The following is a 27,128-nucleotide window of genomic DNA, read 5'->3' on the forward strand; positions in this document are numbered from 1 at the left end:
TATAGCATTCCAATCACCAGAGAGTGTTCTATATATGCTTGAGAAAATATTTTTTACTTTCTATACTAAACTAAGATAAGCATGAAGATGGATACATATGCTAAATATTAAATAAGGGCTTCAGAAGAGAAAACTGGACAACAGCAACTGTGTGAGTACTTTGCTTCAGTCTAATATCCAAGCTTCATTACAGTCCTTTACATTCAAGCTGCAGAGGTGCTAATAAGAGAATAATAAGAAGATATGTAACTTTTATCTCCTCTATTTACTGGTCAGAGCATCTGAGATTTTAAGGCCAAGAGAATCTACCCTGAGAATTTGCTCCCAAATCACAAATGGGAATCAGTTGTGGCTTTACCTGCAGAAGGTCGAGTGAAATCATAGTGGTCTCTGCACTGCAAATACACATCAATGAGCGGAAGGAGGCTTTCCATGTTTTTCTTGAGGTACTTCACAGTGGCACTGCTCAGGCACCACAGCTCAAACTGCAGCAGGTGAGTCCTACAGTGTTTTATCAGCATGCCCACAATAGCAAGGGAGGTTTTTGACCTCTGGTTAAGGCAGTGAATATGCACCTCTACACCAACTGCATGTGCAAGGACTGGCTCACTCTGGAGAGTGTGAAGGAAAACTTTCTCCAGATCTTTGCTGGCTGATGCTGACATCAGTATTCCCAAAGCCTTAACGTGCTCAGTGGATAGCAGTAGTTCTCCTTGCCGAGGCTGCCTTTGGTAGCTCTCTGTGAGCAGCTGCACCAAAATCTGTCCATAGAAGCTTAACTGTTTCCCTTTTTTAGGGGATTTTTCAGATTTCTGAGTAGTCAAGCTCATCTCAGGAAGTCGCAGCATGGTTAAAGTGATCTCCTTCAGCTGAGCTGCATCCATGTACATGTGCAGCTCCTCCAGAGACTCCAGCTGGTGAGACTTCTTGGGAGAGATCTGGTTTCTGTCTTTACCTGCAGCCTGTAGCTCTTTCATGACACTTTTTGTGATAGCTTCAAAATACTTTGACAACACATGTTTCTGGTCCATGCTTTGTAGCATCGGGGCACCTGTTTTCAGCAGCTGTAGCACACCAGAATTGAGGTGAGCAGACAGGAGCTTCACAGTGACAGGGTTTAAACTGTGCTGAGGAAGAGAACGTTGCTCTAAAGCCAGGAACCAACTCTCCAGTGTGGGATGTCTGAAAATCAACATGAGTGTATCTTCTAGTGTCTGAAACAAATGGTTTAACATTATCACTGAATGGGTAATTACAGCATTCATCTGCCTGTTTTCCAGAGCATGTTTATTACAATTACTGAACATGAAATTATCTATTAATTGGTCAGAGGATAAAAGTATTAACAAATTACCATTCTTCCAACATTAATCATGTGAGGAAGTATGCCCTCCCTCTTCACATGCCTAAGCATATTTCCAGGGGAAAACTGTATATTGTGGGGTTTGTCAATACAATTCCATTCTAATCTCCACAAATCTAAAAAACAGATGAAAGGGGGAAACATCTCATTCCTCAAAGTACACAGTTTGCATAACTCGGCTTTACACAAGGCTTAGGGAATAGAACTTCTTCTGCAAAGGTGAGCAATCTCTGTCAGGACCTCTCCTGACTGTATTCCAGATCAGGGGTGAGACTGTGGATGATGCAGCTTGGTCAAATCTCCCATGGTTTGTAACTGCTGGACCACACGCTCAAAGTTCATAAATCCACCTCCTAGATCTTAACAGCATCCCTCCACATCAACCTATTTCCTTCCACTCAATACAACTCTCTGAAATGTACATTGTACAATACCCTGTTCTCTCCCTGTCATCCTGAGGACCTGGCAAAAGCCATAGTTATGCTTCTACAAAGCAACAAAATCTTATTCAAGCCCTTATACAGTGAGCATGTAACAGACACACTTGAATACTAACTGAAATCCCAAGGATCCTCATGACCAAGACAATCCTCAATTACCAAGCCATGGCACTCACAAAGCCTGATCCCTGCTACATCTCCTGTTCTCTGTCACATTTAGCCAATTCCATGTCTTGGTGGTTGTTGACAATACATCAACAGAATTTGTGCTCAAAAGTATTTCATGTTTAAGATAATTTGCTTTAATAAACGAATCAGCAAAACATAAGACTATTTGCCTACAGAATCAATCAAATCAAAGTTTACTAACAGATGAGCTTCTGGTGTGTCAAAGGATTTGGTACCTTGTCATTTGAAGTCTCCTCTGCAATCAGAGATTCCTCATCCATAAAGAGATCTGATTCAGCCTGACGGTCTTCTCTTTTCTGCTGATTATCCAACTCTATCTGATTTCCCCGGCACAACAAGCTTCTCAGCAGGTCCGTATAGAGGTCAAGGAGGTGAGGACCAGAAGTTTTACTAAGCTGTGAAAACACAGACACAGAAAATAATGGAAATTAACTATGAACTTCCTAGATTATAACCTTTTTTTCCTAGATTACAATTTCTAGATTACAGAGGGAAGGAATCACTCACCTCTGTAAAAATCCGATTCTAAGAAAAGTCTCAGTGTGCCATATAATTGGATTATAGATTTTCATTTACACTGACTTTTGGTATAACACAGGTCAGCAAACTTCAGTCTCTGAAAAGGCCTCTTATGGAGACCCAGAGCTGGATTAAAACCAGGAGTCAGCAAGGTAATCCATACAAAATAAGTCCAAGACTCCTCAATTATTAGAAGGACAGACATTTGTTCAAAAATTAGGAGCAACTCTGTATGGTGCTCTGTAGCCTGTAAAAGCTGAGTACATGAAAAAAAAACCAGAACTGGATCCTTAAGCTTTAATAGCCAGGTGATTTGCACTCGCTGCACTTAAAGGAAACAAACAAATGCACAATATCATCACAATATTGCTTACACTGCCAAAGTTCTCCACTGTGGATTTCAGGTATAGCAACACATGCTTTACTCCTAACAACAGCTGCTCAGGCAGGATCTGGGAAGCCAAGTCTCTCAATTTTGTTTGGATATTGTCTTCCAGCAAGGTATTGCTTCCTCTCTCATAGGCATTCTTTAGCAAAATGGTAAATACAGAATCCAGGGCCACAGCAGGTTCTTTGTGTACCTCTTTGTGCTTTTTAAACTGTTTAAAATGGAAAAAAACACAGGAGAAAAATAAAATGTGAGTATGAATCAGAAGTTTCTTTAATTACTTCTATTTTGAAACTAGTTCTGTGCTAAAAGCTGGAGTAAAGCTCCAGAAACACACATATACAGTCCTGCTATCACAAAGATAGTCAAAGGTGTCCCATGGCAAATCTGTACATGGCCACTGCTGGGCTAACAGCAAAACAGGGCAACTTCCAGTACAGCTGGTCCATGCATTCCCAAGCCATACCTGGGTGAACTCCAACCCCTGTGAACTGGCTCCTCAGGTCACAACACACATTATCCTACAGTGTGCAGTGTGCCTGATGAGGAGCTGTGGTCTGGGTGACTGCATACAACCTGTGAGCCCTGGCTCCATTTCCCACCCACAGCACAGGATTCTTGTCTCATTACAGAAAAGGCCTTGAGCAAATGTGCGTCCCAGTGTGATCAAGAAGCAATACGAAATTAGCCTAATGTAATACATTTTCTCATGGAAATATAACCTTCACACACTGAAAGCTTTTATAGCAATACTGGCCCAAGCATTCAGGTGACTTCAGGTATTTCATACCAGGGGTTCCTGAGATTGCTGGGGTATCCAGAGTTTATAGTACTGGTTAAATTGGTAGAGCTGAGGATACTTAGTAACTTTCAGGGACTGAAGTTCTTTATCATAGAGCTGGAACATCAAGCAGAGGGCAAGGGGTTCTCTCTGAGAGTGCAGGAGATCAGTGAAGACACCAGTAAGATAGTCTATGATGTGTGCTCCTAGAAATGCACAATAAAAAGTTAAACTTACACTTACAGAAGCATGGGCACCACCACTAGAGCAAACCTCTGCCCTTAAGGCCTGTGCAAGAGGCCATAGAGCATCATTTAGAACAATACTAGGATTAAAAAGGATTGAATCGGATTAAAAGGTGTTTGTGATAAGTGAGACAACTGTTCCTCTCACACTGAGGTACCAGAAAAAATTCTCCATACAATGGTCCTTGATGAAGTACATAATCATCCCTCTTTAAGATACATGCTCAGGTTGGCTTGCTTCCTTCCAGACAAGCATAAAACTTACTATGCCTTCACTATGTTGTGCTTTGATGGAAAGGATCCCAGCAAAGCACCACCTATGAGGAGAACTGATTTGTTCAAGGGAGAATATGCACAGGTTAACACACACTGCTTAAATATGGAGGATTTTCATTCAGAACTGGGACTTTCAGTCCCATCCCAGGTGCTACTCAACAGCCAAATATACACATGACTTAGTGAGATGCTGTGGGGCTGGCCAATGCTTCTCTGAGGCCAACTGTGACTCCTCACTCCACCAAATCTTCTCCTTAAGGAGGTGGTAGAACTTTGCAACATTCAGTCCTGCAGCTTTATCTCTGAAGCAGTTTTCTGGAAAACACATTCCTTTTCTATTCAACAGCCCACTCCCCTCTCCCCTGTTGACTGGTCTCAGAACATCTGCCTACAATCACTGAAACCCCCTTCCTCTCATGCTCTGCATACCCTGTGCTTAGAACACTGTTACTGAAGTGCAACTGCTTCCAGGTGAGCACTGTCCACAGAGGGACAGGAGTGTCTCAACACTGCTCCTCAGTTTCCTCCATACTGTACTCAAAGTAGGGGGTCATTCAGCTCCTTCACATCTCACATGAGAAGGGTGGTCTCTTTTTTCAACATTGGGAAAGTCTGTTTCCCACAGCAGGAGCTCCCTGGAGTCAAATGAGTTAAGAGAATACCTGCATTTTAATTTATTTTCCTTACTCCAAAAACTAAGAGTGAGCTCCTTATAGGGTCAGGAAAAAAGAGAGCAGCACCACATAAACTTTAAGGTCTCCCTTGAGCAGGTAAGACCATGGATCTGCACCTTCTTCTGGTTGCAACCAAGATAATAAAATGTCTTAAGGTGCTTAATGGGTAAGAATGGTCTCAGGCATACTACACTAGGATAAATGATACATTGAAACCAAGAAGTTTGTACCTGTTCCATTTTCAGTCTGAAGCAACAGTACATTCCTGGCTTCTAATGCAGCAGGGACAACAGCACTGAATGGAAACGTTTGGATAACCATGTCTTCATTTAAAGCGAAACCAATTTCTTCATCTAAGCCATCACTGCCCTCAATTAGGACATCCACCATATCCAGGACATCTGTTAAGTGAAGAAAAAATGTAAGCAAAAGATTCAGACTCACCAGAAAACAAGAGAGGTAGAATCCAACACTCCAGGAATATGAGGGAGTTTCTAATTCCCTAAGCATAAAAAAAGGATGAAAGACATATTTGTCTAGCAATTTAACAGCAAATGCAACTGTAAAAATCACTGTCTCTTACACTATGCTTAACTTTACTTTTTGCCTTTCAACTCTGCTGCCCAGCTGGCAGAAGTAAGGGAAGGACAGAGGTGTATCACATACTACCATGATGGCAGCAGATAAGGACTGACAGAGCTTAACAGTGACAGGAAATGTGTATGAGGATGTATGAAGGAAGCAGCCACTTTGCCCTTGAAAGAACATCCTGTGCAGTCCTCGGAGAGCTTCTCCAAGACGCGAGAGAAACCGGTCATGAAAGAGTCACAGAGAGCTTCAACATATCAAGAAAATACAGTGCATTGTGTGGCTGGAATTACATCTCTGAAACAGTCAGCTCAAGGCAATTGATCCATCTGGTACCGAGTGTTAAGCTTCCTCAATTATCATACTCTTACATACTGCAAAATCCTGGACTGTTCTATCAGAACAGCCAGCACATGGTAAGTTACCCAAGTGTCCACATCAGCAGAATTTTTACTTTGTTTGCAGTAGGGCTGTGACTGGTCCCAGAGAGCAGAAGCAGCAAAACTCCAGCCATGTGACTGTGAGTAAGAAATTTCCCTGGGCACTCCAGCCCTTTTTCTCCTCAATGAACAGATATGAGCAGGCCCAAGAAGAGGAAGTGTAACAGTTTTTATTTTAGTTAGAAAATGCTGCAGCAGGAGCCCAAAGAGAGACTGAAAATACTGTTGAAACAAAGTAACTACATTGCAAACAACTTTTGAGGTTACAGTGGTAACTAATTCAGACTCTAAGTCAGTACTTCTGGTACTAAACACAAATGTAGGGCTGAATCCTGTAGGTCCTTACGTAGAGCAGGTTTCCTATAGTTATCAGTTGTCAAGTTTGCAGATCAGGGCTGCAATTAGGGCTAAAGAATTTATCACAAAGTCTTGGAATTCTCTGCTATTGAGACTATCACCACATACCATCAATGTGAGAGATAGGGATGCTGACGTTATCAGAGTCCTGTTTCAACATATTAACTTGGAGCATGCTGGCTTCCTGAACAAGGTCTGCTGCTTTATCTGTATATGGATAGGGGTTTGTCACCAGTTTCAACAGGATCTGTTAACAAACATTAAGAGAGAAAGTGCAAAGGCTATTAGGTCTACAGGAACCATGTATTGTTATGAGAGAAGTGGATGGAAGCTGGGAAAGTTTTAGGAGAACAACTCCCAAGTACTTCTGTAGGAATCTGCCTACAGTTACTGCTATGGATGGGACACTGGGTCAGATGGAAAAAGAAACATCTGCTGCGATTTTGCACCTTAAGTGCTACCACAGACTGAATCCCTAGAGAAAACACAATGAAAAGGATGCACCGGGCATTTAACATCCTGAAAATTAAAACAGGAAATGTCAGCTTTTCTTGTAAAACATTACAATTAACTCAGGTCTGATAATTTTGCCGGGTATTGCAACATAAAGAAAAAAGATAAGAGCTAAGCCCATGCAACACTACCTTTATATAAGCAATGCTGTAATAACAACATAGCTTTCTTGATTTAACTTTCCTCAAAATTATTTTGCTGTCCTCCCACCCAAGACAAGAAAGGTTTCAGCTCTCTATAAAGAATTACAAATGCTGCTTTTCTCAGAATTCATTCACTGATCTTAGACAGGTTTCTCAAAAATAGCAACAAGACAATTAAGTTTCCATTAATGCTGTTCTTGACATTGTTTATCCAGCTAATTGTAACCACCGTTACCCTTTCCAAAAACTGAATCACTGCTTCCTTTTTGTCTTCTTTTGTCTTATCCAAGTGTTCTAGCCAAACTGAAAGTTCTTTCCACGTGTACTCAAATACTCCACTGTCACGTAAAACCTGTTCAGAAAAACAAAAGGGGAGGGGGGGGAATGGTAAAAAAAAAACCAAACAAAACCAAATAACCCACTCTAAAATACAAAACCCCCCAAAGCACATATCTTTTCATATAGCAACTTTATGTTTTCTCTTCCTTTGAAAATAAAAAAAGAACAGGTTGATGAAAAGAGTTATCTGTCATTCTCACACCTGCAATTCAAGAGCCCCTATTCCCACTCACCAGGACCACTCTAACTGCAGAACTGAATGAATTTTTTGATAATAAAACCTCTCAAGACTCTGTCATCTGACCTTGCGGTAACTGGAACCAAGGTCTAGTGCCCTTATCATGGCTGTTTGCTTACTGCTCTCCCAGCACAGCAAGAGCAGTAAGAAATGAGGCATGACTGTGTTACAGCTGACAAACCAAACCCACTGAACTCTGCCAGACACAGAACAGGGCAAGAAGCAGTCATGGGGCAGTGAAAGGAGGGCTCTAAGAGTGTCTGAGAGCCAAGGCATGGCTTACTCTCTCACAACTGGGAAAATCAGCTAAGAGCAACTGCCTTCTGCTCATGGCTTCTCAGAGCCTCTCCTCCTTGCTGTCTGCAGCACAGACCCAGTACAACTTCACTTGATTACTCAAAGTTGGCCATGTGTATGGGATGGATTCCATATGCCCTCCAATCAATTATGCTGCCAACAGCTATTCACTGGGCTGGCCAGCAAGCACATGTTAATCTCACTATCAGTATTCCTTCCCATGCATTTGGAACAGAAGACTTCTACAGGCACACTGGGCACAGTACCTGCTTCAGCACTTGCCATGGCAGCACACACCAAATCCAGAGGCTGCTGTGCTACCTGCAGTGCTGCTCACTTCAGCAGCCTCTCTGCTGCTCTACTGCTCAAGGCATACAGTGCAGAGGCACGGAGGAAGAGAGCCAGCTATAGCACAGAGCCACAGCCAGGGCCAATCCACCCTGCTGGTCCCAGCCTGCAAAAGAGCCTTATTTATTGGAAAGCTTTAGCATAGCTTGAGTGTCCCCAGACTCATCATGCAGCCTGAAACACAAGATATGTCCCCTGCTACAGGAGCTACAGCACTGTCTCACCCACTGGTAAGGAAGCTCCCCCCAGAGCACAGACAGAGGTAAAAGGCAAGATAAACACTAGCAGGGCTTCTGGTCCAACCACATCAAATTCTTTTGCTGCCTGTACTCTAGTCAGCATAAACCCTACAGAAGTCAAAGATGCCTGGACACAAAGCATTCGTTCCCTCCATCTAAGTGAATCTGATTTCATGGGAGCAGGCTAGGCTGCTCTAAGGGTGCTGAACATCTTTACACCATTACAGCAAGAAACAAAAAGCACTATAACCTTAAAAACAGCATGAAGAAGGGTTTTTGAAAACTACTGATGCAATATAAAGGAAATTCACTGCTAATTTAAATCTAAATCAGGCTACCTGTGCTTAAAAGAGCTAGGCTGATGGGCAAACAGTCAAATAAATGAACAGTGGGGTCATGACTACAGCCAGGTCCAGAAAGAAGCACAGGCACACACAAGGTTGCTGTGGGTGGTATGGAAGACGCAATTTTTCCAATCAGGTGATAGCCATTAAAATATTTAAAATTTTTGCCCATTTTCATGTTTTCTAAACTCAGGTCCTTATCTGAGGCACTTAACATTAGGAACTTGGTGACACCATGCTTTGTCTGTAAAAGAAGAAAAGGAAGGAGAAGAAGAGGACGGAATGGCTGTCTGGAAGACAAGGTGATTCAAACTGTGCAGTGGTAGAAGCAGCTGTCCCTCGCTGGTAACAAAAGAAGAAACCTTGAACAGCTTTCTAAGTCTAGCATCTACATTAAATGACTGTAATTACGCAGGATGAACCCATGCTTTTGTTTCTCCCCACACACAAAATACAAGGGAATCTATCACAGCTCATTTGCTTTACATTTACTATGTGTACACCACCACAAGCTACAAAAGTAACACCTCTGCTTGCATGAATCTGACAGGGTAATTCATTTGAAGAAAGGGGAGAAAAGGGATTCATTTTTAAATAATTAACTATTTTTGGCAAAGCCTTGAAACAGAAATACACTTGAAGCTCTCATGAAAACAGGCAGGAACAGAATGTGAAATCCAAAAACATGCCTTCCGATTATATGGCACTGTGTTGAAAAATAAGCAAAACACAGTCATTAAAATCTATTCTTAGCAGTCTTTCTGCTGACATAACTGCCCTAACTTCACTGCTCCTGTGTTCCCTCCAGAGAAAATGAAATGGACTGAATCTAAAAGAGGAAACAAGAATGACTTAGGCAGCCCACGTCTCCGCTCAGCAAAAGAATCCAAATACACAAGAAAAACTGTACCATGTAGCTTTTAATTGATATATTCATTACTGTGAGGCAAAATTAACCTGCCTCTAATCTTGCAGGGATAAAGGGCAACTAAAAACTCATTCAATCACTGTAACTTTGAAATGCAAAAAGCTGTGGACAAACCTGTATGCCGTTATTACTACAGAACGCTGCACAAGGAGTCCTGTTAAGGCCTTAGAACAGATTTTTTGATTTTCTCTTGTGGAGACACAGCTGTCCCGATGGGTTTGCTTTTAATGCAGGTCCCTACCCCTACTTGTGTAAGTAAAAGATGTCCATTTTTAAAAAGATTTAGAACTCACAGCTGCCCGTGCCCTCATGAGATTTGTAGTTGGTCAGAAATTCTGAAAAGTCAGGTAATATATTTAAATGTACAGAAGGGTATTTTAATTATTTTTAAGACAAAAGTACTCCATGAATCAGAGCTTGTATCAGACTGCAACAAATAGAACTATTTAGCTAATGGTTTAGGAAGGCTTGAGTGATGAAGTACAAATTAAATAAACAAGGACAGAAAAGAAACATCAAAAATAATCTCTTCTTGACCCATGTTCAAGACCTTTACAGGTACAAGCTAAATTGGTTTATTACAGTATCATTATAAATTCAGCTGAGGGAAGTGGGCAAACATTAAAGACCTTTTCCTTACTATTTTATCAACTGTTGCATCAAATTCAGTTTACAGTATTTATTTTTATAGAATTTTTAGCTAACAAAGGTACCTGCTTTAAGAAAAACATTAGAACACAGAGATTTCAGATTAATGGGATACAGTGAATATCCTGACATTTCAGATCAAACACTTACCTTGATGATCAGTTTTTTGGTTGAAATTTTCAGATGAGAATGCTTACTTGTAACAAACATTTTCATCAGTAAATAGAATACTGATTTTTCCCCAGATACCTTCTCTGTCTCAGAAATATCCTAAAAGAAAAATATATTGAAATACCTCTGGTAACATCAACACTGTACATGATTATGCTGAAGCAGATACGTAATAAAAGTATATTATTTTATATACCTGCCCCCCAAAAAACAAGGCCAGAAATTAATGGGAATATTTATACTACTTTGTATTCAGTGAGACAGGAAGAGGGGTGAAGAAGAAGAAGGTGAAAGAAGAGATGAGTAACAGAAACATCAACTAATATCTGAGTGCAAGACAAAGCCACTTTCCTCCCTAGACATACATCCTTATTTCTATTTCTGTTATCCCTTCTGTTCTATCTGAATAATAATTCACATTTCCTGCAAGTCCTGTCTCAATAAGAAATACTATCATTTAAGAGACTGATTTCCAAAGAACAGCAAAACAATGCAAGTCACAGAGATGCTGAACACTATCTGAACATCAAATGACAGTCCTTCATCTACCTCATCTACTTTTCTCACTGACTTGCATTTGATGTCCAACAACTGTAATCCTCTGTAATATCACCAGATGTAGCTTTTATCTTTTCTTTTAAAACCTTTCTATACTGGAAGGCCAAAGCCACAAGAAAATACTTTAGCTTCTTTGTCTGTTTCAAGGTTTTCTTTTGCTTGCTCTTAACTCTCCTCATGAGAGAAAAATCTCCTACAAACCACAACACCATGAGACTATCTGCTTACGCCCAGAGCTAGGCCCACTCCCTTCTCCAGACATGAAGTTCTCTAAACCTCCCTTATTTTACAGGCCTGTAGTAAAAAAAAAAAAAAAAAAAAAAAAGAGAAGGACCCTGCAGGTTTCCAGTAATTATGGAGAGGAGGAACAGGCATAACAATGCCACAGTCTTCCCTGAGAATGGGTGGGATGGCTCCCATCAGCAGTTCATTTGCTAGGTCTGAAATCTCAGGCATTCCAGAGAAGTGGAAACTAAAAAATTCTCACTATTGCCCCTCTCTATGGACAAAAAGAAGAGAAGGAACCTTGTCCAGGCCTCTCCCGGGAGGAAAAAAAAAATCTGTCCTTGTAGAAAAACTTTTCAGCTTAGAAGGGTTTCTTCACTAATGCCAAGACTATAAAATTCCTTTTGATTTTACAAAATCAATCACCTCCTAAAAGAAGTAACTGGGACTAGTTTAAAACTAGGCAGTGCCAGATGTAAAGACTTGAGGACAACAGTCCAAAGAAACATAAATCTGCCTTGAAGTCTCTTACCTGTACCCTAAACCAGGCAAATTTATTTGCAGGAAGTTCCAAAGCCACTTTCAGTATATGGTGCTGCAGAACAGGTGGGACTTCCTCTCGGAGACCCTTTTCAGTGACGATACCTGAGATTTTAAAACAATAAAATCAACTTTACTTTGGTATATCTTCCTAAGAGTTCAGCATCACCCATCATTTAGGGTTTCAAACTACCACTGTGAGATAAGATGGCAATCCACAAATTCCTATGCCTGAGATTCCCAGGCATACTACAATTATGTTTGGCCAAACTAGGGCTGGAATCCAACCCCTCAGCAAGGAGAGTTTAACACCTGCCCCTGGCACAAGGGGAACCATTGCTGATGCAGTGGAATACATAACCTCTTACATCAGTCTCAGTAACACAAAAAAGCTGTGTTCTACAGGACAGACAAACTGGGGACCAAAGTATACAATTTAAGTTTAATATTTACTATAAAAACTTTAATACTTATTATTTACACTGTTATGATATTTACTACAGGAAGAGGAACTTAACACTTGTGTCTCTCCCTGCACCACTTTTATCACCTGCTCACAGTAACTGCTTTGGCATAGCCTCAGAATTATTCACCATACAGATCACATAGCTGTGCAGAGAACCTCAGGGTGCTCCAAAAATTTACCTGCCCACTCTTTAATTGTAGTTAAGCTACACAGAGATATAAGCTGTATAAAGCTTTGGTGTCAGTGTGCTTTTCATAGTCTGTGTAGTGTCTCTGTGGTCCACATTAGAGAGAGAACAATAAAAATTAAAAATGCAGCATCACTACGAAATTTAGCCAATAGTAAGACCAAACAATAAAACTGTACCAGCTGTGTAAACCACATATTGATACAAGATAGAAAAATATGCTGCTTTTGGAATTTATGTTTCAAACAGTGACGGGAAGGAATGACAGAAGTCTCAAGCTGGCATCTAAGGGAAGGAAGTTTCAAGATTAATTTATACCATCATTTTCTACCCTATCATGTTTCAAAAAAATAACATCCAAGATCACTTCATTACATTTGTTTGAGAATTTTATTCTCTATTCTATTCAACTTTCTCTTTCATACTGTAATAAAACATGCCAACAAAGAGTTTTCTGCCACACAAAAAGGTGTCCCACCTTCTGTCCATTTTGAAAACAAAAGCTAAGACCAATGCATGAAATAATGGGATAAATAGATTATGTGATTTGTTGAGTCACCAACTACACAAACCCATTAAACATTCCTTGACAGAAGGTGGAAAAACCTCACACATGAGACAGTTGATCCAGAGGGTTGGGTTTTTTTTTTGTACAATGCCCCTTTTTTTTAGCTTAGTAAATGTGAAGGGACAGAAGGAGGATCCAGGAAACTAGAGACCTGTTCAGTCTTGACCTTAGTGCCAGAGAAGGTTATGCAGATCATCTTGCATGCACACAGGGGACAACCAGGCCATTGGGTCCAGTTACCTCAGGCTTATGAAAGGCAGCTCCTGTTCGACCAGCCTGATCTTGTTCTATGATGAGGTGACCCGTTTAGTGGATGAAGGACAGGCTGTGGATGCTGTCCACCTAGACTTCAGTAAAACATTTGGCTGTTTCCCACAGCATTCTCCTGGAGAAACTGGCTGCTTGTGACCTGGACAAGCATATTCTTTGCTGGGTAAAAAACTGGCTGGCTGGCCTCTTGTGGTAAAAGGAGTTAAATACAGTGTGTGACCAGACAACTGGTATTCCATGAGGCTCAGTACTGGAGACAGCTCTCTTTATTATCTTCATCAATGACATGGACAAGGGAAATGAGTGCACCCTCAGTAAATCTGCACACCAAGTTGGGTGGCAGAGTTGATCTGCCTGAGGGTGAGCAGGCTCTACAGAAGGACCTGGAAAAGCTGGATTGATGGGCCGAGGCCAACTGTACAAGACCTAACAAGGTCAAGTGTCAGGTCCTGCACTTGGGTCACAACAAACACATGCAATGCTACAGGCTTGGGGAAGTGGCTGGAAAGCTGCCCAGAGGAAAAGGCTTTGGGGCAGCTGGTTGATTATGAGCCAGCAGCATGCCCAAGTGGCCAAGGCCAACAGCTCCTGGCCTGCATCAGAAATAGTATGGCCAGCAGGAGTAGGGCAGTCATCTTCCCCCTATACTCATCACTGTGAGGCTGCACCTCAAATGCTGTGTTCCCTTTTGGGCCCCTCATGACAAGAAAGACCTTGAGGTGCTACAGCATGTCCGAAGAAGGGCTAAAAAGCTGGTGAAGGGTCTGGAGAACAATTCTTATGAGGAGCAGCTGAGGGAACTGGGGTTGTTTAGCCTGAAGGAGACTGAAGGGAGACTTCATCACTCTCTACAACTACCTGAAAGGTTGGTCTCTTCTCCCAAGCAACAGGTGACAGAACAAGATGAAATGGCCTCAAGCTGTGCCAGGGAAGGTTTAGATTGGATATTTGGAAAAATTTATTTACTGAAAGTGTTGTCAAGCACTGGAATAGGCTACTCAGGGAAGTGGTTGAGTATGCATTCCTGGAGGTATTTAAATGATATAAAGATGTGGTGCTTAGGGACATGGTGGAGTAGTGGATTTAACAGTGTTGTGGTTTTGGTTGGACTCAATGAATTTTAAGGTCTTTTCCAACATAAATGATTCTATGATTTTTCCCCTGACAGATTTAATTAAGGCATTTACAGAACTCCTATTATTAGTCATTCCAGACCTGCCTAAAACACAGATAGTTGCTCTAGTTTGGTACTCTACAAGCTCTGGTGGTCCACAGACAGAACTGACACCCAAACAAAACTTTGCTCTCTCCTCATTTTGCCCTAAGGGTTTGTCTCATTTTTAAATGGCTGTATTTAATGTACCACAAGCAGTATATGAGGATCTTGCCCAGAGTCCACAATTTATTGCTCATCATCCTTGCTGCATTAAGCTGGTACAGAATGTCCCTGATTCCTTCTGCTGCATGAAGAGGAATACCCTCCGAGAACATGACATAAGAGACAAAAAATTCAATAATATTGCTGAAGTGATTCCTTATATAGATTTTCCACAGGAGGCAATACCATACTGAATATTATTCCTCCTCCTGCACACTGACAAACTGTGACAAAATAATTCAAAACACAGCAAGTGGAAAAAATACTTGAATGGGAAAAGATTTTCCAGAGTAGACTGGTGAATTGGTACATGCTTCTCCCCCACCTCAAACCTTCCATGAGATATCTAGTTAAAAAAGTATCTGTATCATGAAGGCTAATAGGAAGAAGAGTTTGGAAGTAACTTACTGACATTGAATTGTTGACATAGTACCAGGAGAATTACACCCCAAATCTCATTAAGAGCTGGACATGTCTTCCTCAGAAATCTTAAAGACCAAATATTTGCAAGAGTACAACACACAAAGACTGTAGCACAAGCTACCACTTAAAACAACCGAGTACAGCAGAGTAGCTATGGAATTCAAAAGAGCAAAGTGCCAGGGAACTGTGCAGAAATAGCAACAATAAATGCCAACACAATGAAGAAACTAAAATGGGTTAATTTTAGAAAACAGTTCTTTCTCTGCCTACACAGAAAAGCAAACATTCCCTTTTGCTGTGGACTTTATAAATAGCAATGAAGGCAATTGAAACACCCATCATGTACCTTTCAGCAGCTTGCTAAAATCAAAGTTGCTCCGTGCTACCAGGTGGGGCACAACCTTCTGATAAAGGCATATGACCTGAAGCAGTGCAGCTTTCAGAAACAGTATCTCAGCATCATCTGAAACTAAACAAAGTTTACATAATTAGTTTCTTCTTCCTTCACATCAAGACAGCACAGTGTAGCACCTATATTATCCATCATGTGAATTAATAACTACATTTCCAATAGATTTACCTATAAAGTGATCAGTTATCTTCCTCTAACAAGAAGAAACTAACAAGAAGAAAAAGAAAAAAACACATTTCCTTCCCCCAGCATTCCTATGTGAATACTTTTAAAACTAAACCAGCTTATTCAGTGCTTAAATTGGCAGCTGCCCTTTCTAATTTCATTCTGAAGAGCTTACACATATAAAAGCATCAACACTTTAACACTCACTAAAAGAATCAAATCAATCCCACTACTGTTCAGTTTAAGGCTGACCAACACATAAAAGTGAACGAAAGGATATGGTCATGCTGTTGGCTTCCAGGGATACTATTTTAACCTAATGCCACATAGGTTTGACAGGGGAAGTGCAGCAGACAGCACACTAATTACTTCAGTTAAAGGTTTCTTTCTTTTCTTCCCTTTCTTCTTTCAAACTAATACTTGTGATCTCTTGGCAAGAGGAAGAAAATATCTATATGACAGAAACACCAACCAACCCCAGTTAAGGCTGCAGTTCACTTTTTAAGAAAAGCTACTTCAGCAGCTAGATATTCTTCTAGTTTGCAACATGAGGACACATAAAAGCTACTTATTATCCAGTCACTAATGAAAGGAAGCAAAATAAATGGGAAGGGCAGCCAAAACTTTTTTTAACACCTATTTTTTTTCCTGTTAACTGGGTCTCCCTCAGGGAACTATGGAGAATTGGATGGATGCCATGCATAAACTTTGCCTTTGTTTGCCCAAGTCTCAACTCCCATTAAAAAAAGAATTCTCTAGTGGCCACAGTGCAAATAAAGCTGTAAAAGGAGAGCTGAGACTGAGCGATACAGTATTATCACCCTCCTATGCAGACAAACTATAGCTACAGTACTCTGGAGATTAGCTAGTCCATTGGTTTCAGCAGGCACTCAACCAACAGAGCCTGGGAGTGTCAGCACTGACAAATATTTTGCTGCCCAAAGCCACACACAGAAGGACATACACTGCATAGATCTCTGCTACAGGAAGTCTCTTTGAAGAATATGCCCTGTGAAAGGCATGAAACTGGTTGAGGATTTATCCCTAGTGTGCAAGTAAAACACTGCAGGCTGCTAGCCAAGAGAGTACTAAAACTTCCAGTTCTCTGCAAGGGGTCTATGAAAAAAAGTCCTTCAGGAGGGACAACAGTCTTGAAAGAGGAAAACCGAAGCCTTCACTCCAAACCTCTTTCTCTTCCAACACTTGCATGTTTTCACTCCTGTGCTACAGCAACACATGCATTTGTGTGGCCACAGTAACTAACTGCTTTTAAAAAATTCCATGGTAAAATCTCTCAAAAAGATATTTTTCAGCCATATCAGTTTCCCTATCTGTTTTATCATGTGGATGGAAAATAAGCCTATTAGCATAAAAGGGTCAAGGCCAGAAAGGTTAAGTTTAACAAAGGGAAGTGAAGAGTCCTGCACAGGAAGAGAAACCACCTCACGTGCCAGTACACAGTGGGGGCCACCCAGAAGGAAGGCAGGTGGGTGGAAAAGGACTTGGGAGTCCTGGTGGACACCAAGCTGAACATAAGCCAGCAATGTGTCCTTGCTGCAGAGAAAGCTACCAGAAGCCTGGGCAGCATTAGGCAAAGCACTGTCAGCAGGTGAAGGTAGGTGATCCTCCCCTTTATTCAGCACTGCTGAGGCCACACCTTGAGTGCCATGCTCAGCTCTGGGCTCCCTGTACCAGACTGACTTGGACACACTGGAAAGAGCCCAGTAAAGGGGCACGAGGGTGACAAGACTGGAGCAGCTCTCCTGTGAGGAAAGGCTGGGAAAGCTGGAGCTGTTCAGCCAGGAAATGGCTCAAGGAGATCCCATCAATATATGTAAATATCTGAAGGAGGGTGCAAAGAAGACAGAGCCAGCCTCTTTCCATGGTGACCAGAGAGGTCCAGAGGCAGCGGGCACAAAGTGAAACACAGGAGGTTCTCCCTGAACATCAGGGAATACTTTTCACTGTGAGGGTGTCAGAGCACTGGCACAAGTTGCCCAGAGATGTTGCTGGGAGTTGGCATCCCTGCAGATATTCAAAAGCCACCTGAACATGGTCCAGGGCAACCAGGTTTAGGCAGGGAGAGGTTGGGAAGGTTGACCTCCAGAGGTCCCTTCCAACCTCAACTATTTTGTGATTCTGTGGCAGCAGAAAGGCAAACTGCTTAACCTCCCAGTAGCAAAGGCAGACTGCTTGTCAAACTGTTTTTAGGCAACTCTGACTCTGGTCAGAATAAAATTTCCCAAAGAACTGAATAAAGCAAAGATGAACAGTAAGTGTGCAAGTGACATCTGGACTCTCTTTGAAGTTAACTACTTCGTATGGGATGATGATTTCGTAACACCTGTTCACACACATGTAAGAAGGGATAACTCCACTTGCTTTGCCTACCATGCTGTTCAGCAACTTCTGCTGTTTCAGTCATTGCCTTTGCAGTGGAGGTATCATTTTCCTTTTTCTCCTCTTGGCCATCGTGGTGTTCCCTCCCTTGCTTCAGAAGAGACTGCCAGACAGCCACTAGACTGTTCATGTCTGGTAAAAGCTGGAAGCAAAAAGAGTGAATTGCAACTGCTCTCCTGTGTGAGACAAAGCTACTGTTATAAAAATATTCACAATCAAGATGAAGATTTGCTGCTCTTCATAAAGGTTGGAACTGATCTTGTGTGCAATCGGAAAAAAATCTGAAATCAAGCAGTGTTCTTTCGCTTCAACAGAACTTCAGTATTGGAAAGAACACTTCATTGAAAAATTTTCATGTATAACATTTACATTTGGTTCTTCATCTTCATGGTGTATTTTCAACCCAAGTGCTACATTGTCTGGTAACTTCTAACTCTGAATGAAATCCGCTGGCTACAATTTACTTGAACCAGGAGGAGAATTTGCTTCTGTGCCTCCTCTTGGAACTCATTTGCAGAACAATAGCTTCCAATGTTACACATTTGTCTAGCCAAAAAAAAAAATTAAAATCTGCATTTCCATCAACCAGCTTCATTAAGAAATGTAGCTTACCTCTACACCAGTTATTAACCCCTTTTAACCCACATGCTTCCACTCCTGCTGCTCAAAGATACCACCTCCTGGCTCCCAGGCCACAAGCACTTGGGGAGCAACTGCAGAGGAGCAGTTATCTGCTTCAAAATTACTCATGTTATACCTCAATTCTCTTTTTATTTTCTACCTTGCTGATGGCTTCTCTGTACAGCTGTACAAATTCCTGCATCATTGTCAGTGTGTAGATTTCTGACTTCTGCCAAGTCTCTTCTTTCAAACAGTACTCAATATTCTTCAAGGCTCTTCTCAGAACCATTGATACAAGTGACAGTATGCTGTGCTTCACCGCTGTGCTGGGTAACTACAAGAAGGAAGATGCATTAATGGTATTTCACTGCTTCCTCTTAAGCTTTGCATATAATCTGTACTCTGAATACGTTTTATGGACTAATAATTTCCTAAATCTTGGCTTGCAGGAAAGAATCTGTAGTTTTCAGATTCTCAGCCTAAACTACTAGTGAGAACTGGCAGAGGTGCTGCTCTTGAAAGGCTCTTGAGAGCAGTTATCAATTAGTTTTAATTCATTTTTCAGTGCTCCCCCAAGCCAGCTTCATGCTGGGACATTCAAAATAAAACATATGTAATTAACCAACTCAAGAAACTCTTCAGATGATCACACACTTAAACAGTATTAACTAGGACAGAAAAATCCACTGAAATATTACGTATAGATTGCTCTTACATTTAGTCCTTGGGTGAACATAATTTTATTGCACACTGAAGGGACTGTCGTTACCATCACCATAGAAAGCAACCTGGGAAGAGGAATAAACTCTGAAGTCTTAAAAGAATTTGAAATCCGTGGTTGAGCCTCATAGATCTGAAACAAAAAAACCCAATTAAATCAACACAGATATAGCCCTGGAGATAACAGCTTTTTCTGGGGAGCATTTTATTGAAGGGCTTTGACTTGTCAAAAGTAAAGAAAGCACTAAATATCAATTTTTATGCAGAAATGTGACAGAGCAGCCCCCACACTCCTATTCAACTAAGTTCAACATCTGTATGCAACCTGCACCACTGCTAAAGGCCACTCCTTTTCAACAGATTACAGATTCTACTTACCCATTTTAAGCTAAGAGTGAGAGGAAGACTAAAACAGGACAAAGGGTTTTCCTAGCTGAGCTTCAATGCTGCATCTCAAAACACGTACCACCACTGTGATGCTTCCCTCTGCTTCTCATGCCCATTTCTTCTTTTCTTGTTTAGTTAAATGTTTATACAGCCTCCTGCTCTGAGCATAGTTTTTTACCAAATGACCTTCCAACTCACTTTGTATCTATACTTCTCAGGATCTGTGGCTCTGAGCCATGGCTCATTCTCCTCAGCACCCAGAGAAAACAGGATGCTATTCCCCCCTCCATTTACCAGCTTTGATATTTAACAGCATCCTGCTGCTTCTCTCCTAACACATCTACAGTAATTGATGGCATTATTTCAGAACTATTAGAGTTCTTCCTCCTTAGCTCACTTAAACATCAGTCACCCCACTGCTGGACAGGTTTGTCTTTAAAATAACTCTTTATGAAACACTGTGCCTGTCTGCTTTTTAGTGATTTTAATAAAGTCTAAAGTACTGTGCTTTTACAGCTGTGAACACATCTTCAGACATGTGAGTTTCCTCTAATACAGTACAGCTGCTTCTGAAACAAACCCCAAAACACTCATTTCCTGATTCCTCAGTTTAGTTCCTCTGAAATTAATGAAATCTTGTTCTGTCACTAGGAAGACCTCAGCTAAGGTCATCAACTTGGAGTTAAGTTTATATGTAAGGGGGCCACACCACAGGATGGACAGACTCTGTACTACATAGTATCCAAACTGTAATAAATTTTACTAAGGAATGGTATTACAACATCTACCTATAATAAAAGCAATCAAAAGCAGGCTTACCAATGTATTACCAAGTTCTCTGCTTGTTAGCTTTTTTGTAGGTCATGAATCTTTGGCTTTACCATCTTTTCTATTACAATTTTGCATAATTCTGCACTATGTTTAACAAAAACTACTTCAATTCTTAGAGAAAAGATGAGGATTGGGATTACATATGCCTTTGGAAAGGTGGTGTGCATCATTCATCCTCTCACCTTTTTAAGTAACTTCATATTGTCCATCCAAGCTGACTTCAATCTAGGAACAAAGGAATACTGTGTCTCCTTGAAGTATCTATTCAATAAATCTGGGCATACTTTAAGAATATTCACCACGAGATCAGCAACCATTTCATCTTCTGTTGCCGTTTTTAAACCAAGCAGAAAGCGCAGAAGAACCACATTTCCTCCCCTATTGAAGAAAAAAGAATACTTAAAAAACCAGAATTCTTATTTCAATACTTTACATGTGATGCTAACTCAGCAACTCCTTCAACTGTTGTTGGGATAAAAAGTAAGACTGCTGGCAAAATTTTTGAGTTTATATTCAGAAAAGTATGAACTGAATTTACTTCCAGGCTTTCTGCCTGGAAAAGAGTAATCACTTTTAATTAAACCCACAATTTTTCACAAATATTCCAACCAAACCTCACAAAGCTAAGAATTTAGAATTAAAACTTCACTATTAAACTTGGAAGTATTTTCTGTGATCTTTCGCTTCTCTTTTTTTAAGTTTACTTCAGTATGTCTCTGAACAAAGTGAGAATAACACAGATACCAAATAAATAATAGCTAAAATTTTGCTCAAAGCAAGAAAAAACCTGTTCTAACACCACTTAGTATTAGTATCCTCTATTATAATCTAGTACCTTCTTTGCCCATACACTCACCCTATGAGAATCCCTCCATGGAATTACAAGAGCTTCAATTATTTTCTCTATCAGATGTAATCTTAGTGCCCATGTATTTTAACTAGTTAGCAAATGGAAACAGAAGGAAAAATAGGTGCTTCCAGATTAGGTGCTACAGGCCAAATTCTGGCACTACTGAAATCAACTTGGACAATTTTCAAAAATCTGGGATAAACCACACTTGGTTCTACCAAATGTAAATCAGACATTTTACTACCATCTGGTTTACACTGCAGCTCTAATGCTTGACTGTCACCTCAAAAAAATCTATGGTTCAAAATCACACCTTACAACAAGAGATTTTTTATCTAATAATTCATGGGTATGGGTCAGAGAAATACAACCATTGCCTAACTCCCTCTGAACACAGCAGAGAACACTTAAAGGTGCTCTTTAAAGGTATAAGAGAGATACTTAAAGGTATAAGGAGATACAGTAGTTTAGTCCTGGGAAGTTAGAAACAAAATAAAAAACCCCAACATATTTACTTCTTCTGCCACAGAAGAATGAGAAAAGGAAGCAGAATTCAGCGACATTACTGGCAAAGGCTTAGAAGGGCAGACAAGATCATTAGTGAGTTCCCTCTTGTTCCTAGCACAAAGTACACATCCAGTCTCAGCTGCCTGGTGACTTACTTGCCAGAAGTTCCAAGACTTGGATCATAGAAAGTTATTCCATGTTTCAGAGAGCAGCAGAGGTCCATTAAGAAATCATGAACAAGTTCCCGTACCATCATCTTTCCCACCTCTTCAGAACCTCGAGTTGCCTAAAAAAACCAAAACCAGTAGAAAAGGCGTATGATTTTTGGTCCTAGAGAAAAAATCCTAGATCAATTTCACTCTTATCTAAATTTTATAAAGGCACTTTTATACAGAAATGCAAAAACACAGTTTGGCTTTAGTTTGTTGGATTTTTTTTTTCAGATTAACAAGACAAATTTCAGTGTCTGTAATAAACATATTAAATACTACAATGCTTTTTGCTTCAAGGAATGCAAACCTACAAAATGTAGGAACATATTTACTACATGCAGGGCCTCACTGACTTCAGACTTTCTTCTTAGAAGTCAGACAAAAAAAGATAAAGAAAAGTCAAGCTAAAGAAAAGTAGTGATACAGAACTCACACAAATTGCACAAGAACATCCTGGGACCTTGAAGTCAAGGATCTAATATTTAATTTCAAATATCCCTATGTCAAACTTACAGGCTAGATTCACTATTAGGAAGTTTAGAAAGACCAAAAAAATCACTGAAGCCTTCAGCAGAAATCACATGGAACATGTGTTTTTTGGGCCAGCTTGGCAGAAGATGGAACAATGTTAATACAGGGCAAGACAGACAGCTAACAACACACAGACAGCTAACAGACAGCATTTCAGGGAAAGAAGGTGGGGCATCAACGCAATTACAGTCAGCCTACAACTACGGAAGAAATAACCAAATATCCATGTCATGCAAAAAAGAAAAAAAAAGTGAACCCAGATTCCATTAACCTTTTCCATACAGCACAACTCAAGATCCCTATGAATTGGAAATCTCTCAGCAATTGTGGCTGGGAAATCACAAACCAGAAGACTCACAACTGTGAGGAATTTTAAGAATTCAAAAATTATTCAAAACTGAAATGCATGCTTATGCATAGGATCAGAGATTGCCACTGCTCCAAGCAGACACCCACTAGTAACAGATCTTCTCCAGAAGGTGTATGCAATACATCAGGATTGGAATGGCACAGGCATGAAAAACCAGTAGAGGGAATAAAAGAAAGCTATTGTTCAGTGTTAGAAGTTTTGAAGAAGAGTGGCTGGGCTTCTAAAGATCAAGGGTTAATCAACACAAAGATGAAAAGTCTGCAGAAGAAACATAATAGGCACATAGAAGTCTTTCTACTGCTTTGCACTGGGCATACAGTCAGGACTTAGATATTTCCACAGCGAAAGGGAGGAAAAAAGAGATCCCAAGATTAAGAAAAATAAAAAAGCGAAAACGCAACTTATTTATAAGGAGAAGATGACAAAATGTCTGTAGTACTAACACACACCCACCAGATGTGGTCCTGATCTTTGCCTCATCTATGACTTTAGGAATGTGATTCCACAGACCAGCAGACTCAGTAACAACTCAACCCTTAGAAACCCGGGCAACCTCTCAAAACAATACAAATTGGAAAGGCTGGCAAACATTTGGGGAGTTTATCTCTCACATCAGATGAGTGTGTAGGATGGGAATGAAGCATGTGGTAAGAACATTGCTCCTGATATATTCTCCAATAGAGACAAATAAGCATCCAGGCAATGGAACACAGCATTTGCACCCAAAAGCCCCATTAGTCCCTGGTCAACAGATCCGCACTGCAGTTCTGGCAGTCAGGGAGGGGAAACAAACCCTCCTCCTTGAGTGCTAAAAAGTAGCAGAAAGTCAGGATTTCTTTTTAAGCAGCCTCAGCAGATCCCTCTTCTTGAGCACAGGTTTTGAAATTGGAGTAACTAGGAGTAATTTCAAAACCTGTGGCCTGCAAGATGCAGGATGGAGGTGGGGGTAGGATGCAAAGGCAGGAAGGACAAGCACCAAGGATTACAAAGAAATAAATTTTACCAGACCTTTGAATCCCCAGGGCTGACATCAGTAATCCCATTCCATCGGTAAAGTGAAGCAATGTGAACCAACACCTCTGCAGTAAAAAAGCGCACTTTCTGGGTTTTGGTTACATTTTTATTTTGAACCACCTGGAAAGAATAACAAAAAACAAAACAAGTTTTCTATTTATTGCAAGTTACCAAAAAATACTGTCAAATAGGCAACACACTTCATTCTTCCAGTACACACACAACTCAGTCTCTTCACTAGAGCAGACAAAAGGTTCTGCCCGTCTTCTTAACACTTCTTTCACACCCTCCTGATCCCATCTTGATATGGTTAAAGCCCTAGAACTCTACACCAACTTCTGCAAACACTGCACATTGTGAACAGGATAGACTTTCAAGTTCAACTAAAGAGCACAGAATGAATTTGGAGTAGCACAGCTCCTGACTATGATCATGGAAAACTGTCGGTAGAGATGGTAGAACCTGCAAAAAATAAAGTTTAACTGAAAGGGAAAACACACTGGAGCAAGTTCTTCAGAAGTTCTACTGCTTTATCCAGTCTTCATGGTTTTTTAATTATCATTTTCCTTGCTAAACTGAAGGACTCATACCAAGTTACATTTCACCAATAACATAATAGTACATGATGTATGATTCTCACATGGGAAATGCTTCATTTAGAAAATAAAGTTTCAGGGAGGTTTATCTTATGTTTAAGTGCTAGGTTTTTTCTTCTTCCTTCTTCCAAGGTTATTGCAACAGAAAAATGAAAGAATATTTTTGGCTTTAAATTCTAAGTTGTGAAAAGCCCAAGTCTGGAACAGGTTCTTTTGGTTACACTCTATATTTGAATTTTTTTTTTTTTCCCTCAGTTGGTCTTACAACAACTGTGCATGTGAAACATGGTACACCACTGTGCAACACTGCTAGAGTAATCCAAAACACAGATTCAAAAATACTGGAACTAAAAACCTTTTAAAACATTTTTGCAGAAATAAATCTCTAGTGCAGTTACTGTACCCACATCAGCAGTAAGTGTACCACAGTGAAAGAGGCACTGCCATGCTCAGAATCTACAGAAGAGAGCACAGGAAAGACAGCCCTCTCAGCAGTTCCTTTCTAGTTTTCTGTCTCTACCCTGCTATATCACAAGATTATTTCTGACTGCTGCAGAAGAAAAAACTTCAAAGAGAAGGAGACTTCTCCAACAGTACTTTCTGGTAGCAGGTGGAATGCACCCTCTTTCATTCACAAAAACTCCCCTGATTTTGGGAAGACGGTTCTATGGTAAGACTTCCCTTTTCCTCTACCCCACCAAGAAATACCAAATCTATCCCCTGCAGTAGAAACCTTGTCATCCTAACAATAACCAAGTCCAAAGACCAGCTAACCAGGACCACAGGATGTGGCCTCAGCTGAGCCCTGTTGTGACTGGTTGAGGAACAGTAACCACACATCCTTCAACTGCAACCAGACAGATCCTTGAAACACACTTCATGCCACAATCCCCACTCTCCAGAAAAGAAGATTATGCATCCCCACCCAGGTTCAGAGCCTAGTCAAACCTAGCAGATTCAGATTGTTTCACAGGTTGTAATTGAACAAGGGCTGAGGAATCTGTTGGACATCACACACTGAAGAATAAGCTGAAACTCACATCCAAGTACAAGCTATGCTTCCTTTACAAGAGGGTACTGGAAAAGCCTAAAAAGCTTCAGTCCTCAAACAGTAATTGCCAAGCTATCAATCTTCAACAAATGTTATCATTAATGGACACGTTGGCAAACTTGCAACAGCACAGTGTCAACATCTTCAAGACCGTGCATTTTGAGAGAAATTACTAGAAAGCTTTTCCAGCAGCAAAGAAAATAGAAAATGAGAGACAACGCAGTTTCAAGGGCATATCATACCTTACTTCTCAGCGTGGAAATGAGAAGATTGACAGTAGAAACTTTGTCTTCCTTTATTTCAGTGCGAAAAATATCTGGAATGAAATCTAAAAAGACATTTCAAGTGTTAAATGAAAATGTGAAAGCTCTTTTCATACTAACATGCTTCAGGGAATTCATAACCATTTCCCTTGAGTGTCACATTATTTACTTTGCTGTTATATTTAAGAACGAAAAGGCTGCAATCAGAGTTCAGAAAGATGGACTCTGTGACTGAAGTGATGAACAAGTAATGCTGCCAAATTCACTCTCACCGTAACTAGTTAACTTGCCAACTTGGCTATTGAGACTTTTCGCAACAGCACATCAACTTCTAATGTATTTTGGGCCCCAGTGTGCTATGCAATATTTAAATTTGAGTAAGTGTCTATACCTTCTATTGAACAACTCATAATTGCTTCACTCATAATTGCTTCACTGAGTGGTTTCTGAATTGTTTGGAGGTTACATCTTCAACCACAAGCAGTATCTTCTGGCTCACCTGCAGTCTCAAAGTTACAGCACCTCGCTTTACAGAGAACTTACAGAGGAATGAAAGCCAGCTGTGCTGACTGACTCTAGGTGTGTACTGCCTGTTCTGAAAAAACTGAAGAACTGCAAGCAACTAAAAGAAATCAGCAGCCCCCCAGTGTAGTATGAAAGATAGAGGCAAGTAACTACAGCCTGTTTTCACTATCTCACCACAGAAGAAATTAATTGCTGCCAGCTAATGACTTTTTTAAAAAGTGTTTCTACACTCTTTCTGAATTCTTTCCTAGCCTTAATAAGAGTCACAACTCACAACTTGAGATAAATCAGCAGTAGATTTCAAACTACTGAATTCTAGTGAACTACTGGAGTTCTAAATTATCTTCAGCACATCGGGGATCAACTATTAATCAAGCATACGTAAGATTCAACTTTCCAGATCCTTTTCTTTCTCAGTTCAGTTTGACTCCCTTCTCTAAGAGACATAGGTGTAACACACCTCTGGACTACACTCCCATGTAATGCCTCCATAAAAGATGCAAAGGATACTACATTTTTCTCCTGAATCAGTGACAAAAAGCGGTCTAATTGAGTACACAACAGTTGTCTTACAGTAAGATAGAAAGGAT

The 27,128-nt window shown here is 40.5% G+C and overlaps 1 protein-coding gene across 1 annotated transcript in view; it reads right to left on the minus strand.

Annotated features, from left to right (window-relative positions):
- The window catches only part of URB1 (URB1 ribosome biogenesis homolog), a 55,418-nt gene that overhangs the window by 21,910 nt on the left and 6,380 nt on the right, over positions 1-27,128 (minus strand). Inside the window, exons 6-22 of the mRNA XM_030468095.1 lie at positions 25,993-26,078; positions 24,098-24,223; positions 22,132-22,262; positions 20,802-20,997; positions 19,397-19,534; positions 18,842-19,015; positions 18,052-18,202; positions 15,430-15,552; positions 11,784-11,896; positions 10,448-10,567; positions 7,152-7,268; positions 6,369-6,507; positions 5,106-5,276; positions 3,690-3,886; positions 2,886-3,110; positions 2,208-2,387; positions 359-1,214 (exon numbers count right to left, since the gene is read on the minus strand). Of these exons, the coding sequence (XP_030323955.1) occupies positions 359-1,214; positions 2,208-2,387; positions 2,886-3,110; positions 3,690-3,886; positions 5,106-5,276; positions 6,369-6,507; positions 7,152-7,268; positions 10,448-10,567; positions 11,784-11,896; positions 15,430-15,552; positions 18,052-18,202; positions 18,842-19,015; positions 19,397-19,534; positions 20,802-20,997; positions 22,132-22,262; positions 24,098-24,223; positions 25,993-26,078 (3,243 nt within the window). The remainder of the gene's footprint in view (positions 1-358; positions 1,215-2,207; positions 2,388-2,885; positions 3,111-3,689; positions 3,887-5,105; positions 5,277-6,368; positions 6,508-7,151; positions 7,269-10,447; positions 10,568-11,783; positions 11,897-15,429; positions 15,553-18,051; positions 18,203-18,841; positions 19,016-19,396; positions 19,535-20,801; positions 20,998-22,131; positions 22,263-24,097; positions 24,224-25,992; positions 26,079-27,128) is intronic.

Source organism: Calypte anna, chromosome 1 (genome assembly GCF_003957555.1).
Source record: "Calypte anna isolate BGI_N300 chromosome 1, bCalAnn1_v1.p, whole genome shotgun sequence".
Taxonomy (NCBI): Eukaryota; Metazoa; Chordata; class Aves; order Apodiformes; family Trochilidae; genus Calypte; species Calypte anna.